The sequence below is a fragment of the Tupaia chinensis genome, unplaced genomic scaffold (genome assembly GCF_000334495.1).
Source record: "Tupaia chinensis unplaced genomic scaffold, TupChi_1.0 Scaffold143599_1, whole genome shotgun sequence".
NCBI classification, from domain to species: Eukaryota; Metazoa; Chordata; class Mammalia; order Scandentia; family Tupaiidae; genus Tupaia; species Tupaia belangeri.
The window spans coordinates 543,685-549,658 of NW_006203445.1; the positions used below are offsets into that span (position 1 = coordinate 543,685).

Here is a 5,974-nt window from a genome sequence, read left to right on the forward strand (position 1 = left end):
ACACGCACCTGGCATGAGTTTTAAGCCACCGGGTCCAGGACACAAACCACGGTCGACTCCATGGGAATCCAGAGACATAGCCATTACGCTAACTGCTGATCCCTACCTAGTGTATTTTTGAAGCCATGATGTCTGAGACTTGAATTGCAGTCAACTCTGTAGGATCCAGTTGCCTCATCACTGCATTACCTGGCTGACTTACCAAGGAGTTTTTTTTTTTTAAATCATAGATAGGTGTTTTTTTCCTAGTTAAGGTGGAATTCATATACTACAAAATTAGCCATTTTAAGGTGTACAACTCAGTGGCATTTACTACATTCATGTAGTTGTGCAACTACCACCCTTATCTAGTTCCAAAACATTTTCATCACTCCAGAAGAAAGTCGAAGCCTTGCCAGAGGGTGGCGCAACAGTAAGATGTGACACTCCAGGCCGCCCATATGGAAAGGTTCTGGGTTCACACCTGGAGACCTCTCTGAACACACCAGGTTTGCATACATGTGCCCCTCACCTAGGGGTGGTTGAAGCTAGGGTGTACTGCAGTGTGAAGGCTATGTTGGAGGTGCCTGCCTGTCTCTGTCTCTTTCTCTTTCTCATCTCTCATTCATGGAAGAAAGAAACTTAAAAAAAAAAAAAAAAAAAAAAAAGAGACCAGCAGATAGCATAATAGTTGTATTGCTGGACTTCCATGTAGTCGTGATTTGATCCTGGACCCAGCTGCTTAAACTCATGCCAGGCCCATGTCCATGCATGCATGCCCAAAGTCGTGAGGATGGAGGAGAAGGGATTGTGGGTGGCATGGCCATTCCTCTTTGGGGGGTGATTTATCGCTTTCTGTCTCTCTCTCTCTCCGGCGAGCACACACATCCTATAGCAAAAAACCTATGCAATGAATGAATATATAATAACTTTTAACAAAGATGGAACACTAGAAAAAATAAATAAACCTATTAAGCAACTATCTACTTTCTCTTTCTTTCAGATTATGGCAAACACCAATCTACTTTCTCTGTGGATTTACCTGTTCTAGATATTTCATATAAATGGAATCATTTAATATGTGACCTTTTATATTTGGCCTCTTTCACTTAGTATTTTTTTTAAAGAATTATTTTATTTAACTTTATTTATTTTAATTTGACTAGGGAGAAACAGAGTGAGCGAGGAGAGAGAGAGTGTGAGAAAGCAAGCTGCCAGGTCTGGGACTCGAACTGCAGTCAGCCATGTGGGAGTCCAGCACCTTAACCACCACACCACCTGCCAGCCCTCACTTAGTATATTTTTAAGGTTCATTCTCATTTTAGCATATCTTAATACCTCAGTGTACAAATACATGCTCCTTTCTTATAACTAGCATGTTAATTGAGCTTTAAAGTAACAACTAGCTGGGGCTAACAGATGGCATAGTGATTATGTCACTGGATTCCCACATGGACAACCACAGTTCGAGTCCTAGACTCAGTGGCTGGAAAATGGAGGAGAAGGGATTGCAGCATGGCCATACCCCCTTGAAGGTGATTTCTCACTTTCCCTCTCGCTGTCTCTCTCACCTCCCGTGAGTGCACACACCTTAAGGCAAACGTCTCTCTTTTTTTGGAGAGGTTTTTGCTATAGGGTACATGCACTTGCCAGAAAGACAGAGACAGACAGAGAGCAGAAAGCAAGAAATCACCCTCCAGAGGGGATGGCCATAGCACAGTCCCTTCTCTATTCTTCTCTTGGGATCTTGGGCACGCACACACACGCACCAAAGTGAGTTTAAGCCACTGGGTCTGGACTCAAACTGCGGTCAACTACATGGGAGTCCAGTGACAGCCATTACGCTATCTGCTGGTCCCTAGTCCATTTACATTTATCTTAATTGTATATTTGGGTTTTAATCTACCACCTCACTATTCTTCAAGTCTTCCTTGCTTTGTTGTGTTTCTCTGATACATTAAACAGAATTTACCTGTATTTAGTTCAGTTCTGTTAATCTTGGCAGGAGGTTGTTCTGCTAATACTGATATGGAAAGATACATTTTTTTTTAACAGTCTTTTTTCTCTCCTGTTCAGGGACTGCCCAGGAGTTCAAGAAACATTTTGAGTTGCCGATTTTAAAGGGTCGAGATGCAGCTGCCAGTGAGGCAGAGAGGCAGCTGGGAGAGGAGCGGCTGCGGGAGCTCACCAGCATCGTGAATCGGTAATGACCCCAAGGGAGGTCCGAGGAGCCCCCCATGCAGTCCTAGGCCAGTCCTTTGGGGCCTTGACCTGTCTAGAGTCTTCTAGAGCTGGGCTTCCGGGAAAGGAACAGGGCCTCTGTCTTCTTTGTGGCCACTGAATAAATAAAGGATTCTTGGAGGCTAAATCCCTGCTTTGTTTTTGCCTGTGCTCTGTACTCTGGTTTTGGTCTGTTTACCAGTCTGCTGAGGAAGCTCTTCTCTGCTGCTGGACATCCTGAGCAAAATGTACCCTGGGGCATTGTTAGTATTTCAGAAGTGGCCTGCCGGTCAGTCTTAAAGCATCAGCTTCCCCTTCCTATCCTGTTCCCTTCTCTTCCTGTCTTAGTTGTTCTGGAATGGGTACAAGGATGGGTGTGGCAACCAGACTAAGAGGACGTATTTTCCATGTGGGAGTCACATAACCCAGGGTACAGGAATGTTCTAGACTCCTCTGTTGTTAGGTATGCACACTTGGTGGGCTGCACCCTAAAAAGAGTCCTACTGCTCATCAACCTCTGCCTAGGGGTTTGGATGGCAGGAAGGAGGGGCAGTATGTCCTGAGGGCCTGCTTTTTAGGTACCTGATCCTGTTCTTCCTGATCCACCCAGGATGTGTATGGGCTTAATTCCTTTGAGCCTGGGGCTGTGAGACATTAGGCATTTGGGTATAGGCAAGCAGAAACTCTCCCTAAACAATCTCGCGGTCTGTAGCTTGCTTTCCCTGTCAGAGCTCCAGGCTCAATGGGAGACCCCAGCCTTCTGAAAATCAGCCAGCCTATTGAAGGGGAAGAGAAGAGTTGTTAGTCTAAGCTAGGCTGTTTGGAAGGCCTCTGTTGCATGACTTGAGACCCTGGTACAGATATCTCTGCCAGAGGGGAGATGGGCCTCTGACGTCTGATACTTCAAAAGATAGCCGGTCTTGGTCCTCTGAGCATAGCTTTATCCCAGTCTTCCCCCACTTACCTTTCTATCCTGTTATCCCTAGGTGCCTGATACGGAGAACATCTGATATCCTTTCTAAATATCTGCCTGTGAAGATTGAGCAGGTGGTTTGTTGCAGGTACTGAACTCAGATGAAGGGTGTGGAGCGAGTGGGTAAAAGCTTAGCCCTGAAGCATGGCTAGATTCTCAAGATTTCCTAAGAGGTAGAGTGTGGTTCAGCTTTTCCCAACCCTGTTGCCTTTTTTTCAGGCTAACATCCCTGCAGACTGAGTTATACAAGAGGTTTCTGAGACAGGCCAAGCCGGCAGAAGAGTTACGTGAGGGCAAGATGAGTGTGTCTTCCCTTTCTTCTATCACCTCGCTAAAGAAGCTTTGTAATCGTGAGTTGGGCCCGTGTTCTGGTCTCTTCTCTGAGAGTGAGCAAGTGCGGGTAGGCTCCTCTAGATATACCAGTGACCTTCAGTAAAACTTACCCAGGTCCTCAAGAGGCCACATGCGATTCAAACCGTCTTCATTCTTCGAGGCATGAAGCTGCCTGTGGACCTTGTAACTAAATGCTGCTGTGGAAAATTTAGCTTATCTCCCGCCCAGCCCATGCTTGGTGCCTGGGATGTTTAGAACTGTCCTGTGAGTACTTGCATCTTGCATGCACATGTGCTCATATAAAATGTTGAGCAGAAGAAAAAAATAACAAAGAAACCTTGGTCTCTGGCATAGCTCCCTTCAAGAACACACTGGTGAACACGATTGTCCACCCACGGTCCCAGCTGACACTGACTGAAATTTAGGGAGGTGGAGACTGTGCCAGTCTGGTGCTGGGAAGGCCTTCTGGGCTAAGCTTCTAGAGGGAGTTCTAGTGAGCACTGAAGTGGAAATGTCAGAAAGCAAAGTAACTGCATTTCTGTTTTTTGGTTTTTTTTTTGTCTTTCAGATCCAGCTCTAATCTATGACAAGTGTGTGGAAGAAGAGAATGGTTTTGAGGGTGCCTTAAACATTTTCCCCCCTGGTTATAGCTCTAAGGCTCTAGAGCCCCAGCTGTCAGGTGAGATTTTTGCCACCAATATTTGGGCTCCTCTGTGAGGCAGTAGGAGGTGTCTGCTAGAGCTGTCCTATCTGAAGGCAGGAGATCAAGAGTAAGAATCCTAGGCCACTGGGACGGCCAGTTGGAGACTGATGGTTGCTCTTCCCAGGTAAGATGCTGGTCCTTGATTACATTCTGGCAGTGACCCGAAGCTGCAGCAGCGACAAAGTAGTGCTGGTGTCCAATTACACCCAGACACTAGATCTCTTTGAGAAGCTCTGCCGTGCCCGAAGGTAGGGGAGAGCCAAATCAGGCTGCCAAAGAGATGCGCCTCCTCTCCTACTGCCCCTCTAGGAAGATTAGACTGGTGGGTGTGGGCCAAGATATTGGGTACATAAAGGGCTTCCCTGAAGTTGTCTGTCCCTTCTGGCTGCAGTGGCCCTGGTTCCACGTCTTTCATTCTCTCCCATAGCCCCTAGCTCCCTGCCCTTCCCTTTCATGAGCAGCCTTCAGCATGGTGAGTGTGGTCTTGTGACTTGATCTTTGGATCCTCCCTTCAGGTACTTGTATGTCCGTCTGGATGGCACGATGTCCATTAAGAAGCGAGCCAAGGTTGTGGAACGCTTCAATAGTCCATCGGTAAATGCACAGCCACCTCCCCACAGCACCAGTGCAGTGACACCAGAATTAGGGTTGAGAAAGAAGCCGTGAAGGGACTCAGCTTCAGGGTGTCCCTGATTTTTGTTTTTTGTTTCCTGGTGGGTATGGTAGGGTTAGGTTGGTCAGTGATGGCTGGGCTGGAAACTGACATTTGTGGGTTGGGAAACGGGCTGGTATACAAACTGGTGTTTCTCACAATTGATCTGAATGTGAGTATATAGAGGTGTGAGAGGAGCCTTGGCAGGACTAAGCCAGATCCCAGTTTAAGCTGTAAGAAGTTATTTTTCTTACTTCCTCTTTGCAGAGCCCTGACTTTGTCTTCATGCTGAGCAGCAAAGCTGGGGGCTGTGGCCTCAATCTCATTGGGGCTAACCGGCTGGTCATGTTCGATCCTGACTGGAACCCAGCCAATGATGAGCAAGCCATGGCCCGGGTCTGGCGTGATGGTCAAAAGAAGACCTGCTATATCTACCGCCTGCTATCTGTAAGGATGGTGACAGTGGTTAGAGTGGAGATGGGTCATGGAACAATACCGTTGGGACCATCTTGAATTGTTTCTCGGTGCCTCTTTGGCCCCACCGCCTCTAGTTATGCTCTGGGCCTAGCCTTGAGCCCTTTGCTCTTCATTTCTCTGTATTCTCCCCACGCTATTCCTTCATATCCTTCCTACTATGCCCTCTGGGTGCTTGTTGACACTGTATCTGCTTTCTCTCATACCCAGTTTCTTCGGTGCCTCTTGCCTCATCTTTTCACATCCCATCACCCAGGGGACTAAAAAATGGTATTGGTATTCTTCAAGTTCTCTATTACCACTTTAAGACATCTCATCCCATAGATGTTCTTTTGGAATTCATGTTGTCCTACTTGACAGCCCTCTTTTCCTTGCTGCAGTCATCGCTCTGCTGCTGTGTTCCTAGTCATCAGTGCCTTGGGACACCAGCTCAGGTTTCATTATCCTGACTGATTTTGAGGACCATGCAGTTAGGTAGCCCTCTAGCCTTCATGTTTCCTTGACTTCATCTCTGATGGTCTCAACTCCCCCATCCGATTACTTCTAAGTCTATATAATGGAATTTACTAGTACAATAACTAGCATTTTTTTTTTTTTTTTTTTTTTGAAAAGAGGGTTTTTCTTTAGGGGGGGTTCGCCC

The 5,974-nt window shown here is 46.7% G+C and overlaps 1 protein-coding gene across 2 annotated transcripts in view; it reads left to right on the forward strand.

The window, feature by feature from the left end:
• Positions 1-5,974, forward strand: part of RAD54L (RAD54 like) — a 40,973-nt gene that overhangs the window by 30,507 nt on the left and 4,492 nt on the right. For both annotated transcript variants that reach the window (XM_014582427.2, XM_006164232.3), the window contains exons 11-17: positions 2,056-2,182; positions 3,186-3,260; positions 3,392-3,522; positions 4,074-4,184; positions 4,333-4,456; positions 4,724-4,802; positions 5,128-5,307. In XM_014582427.2, coding sequence (XP_014437913.1) covers positions 2,056-2,182; positions 3,186-3,260; positions 3,392-3,522; positions 4,074-4,184; positions 4,333-4,456; positions 4,724-4,802; positions 5,128-5,307 — 827 coding nt within the window. The remainder of the gene's footprint in view (positions 1-2,055; positions 2,183-3,185; positions 3,261-3,391; positions 3,523-4,073; positions 4,185-4,332; positions 4,457-4,723; positions 4,803-5,127; positions 5,308-5,974) is intronic.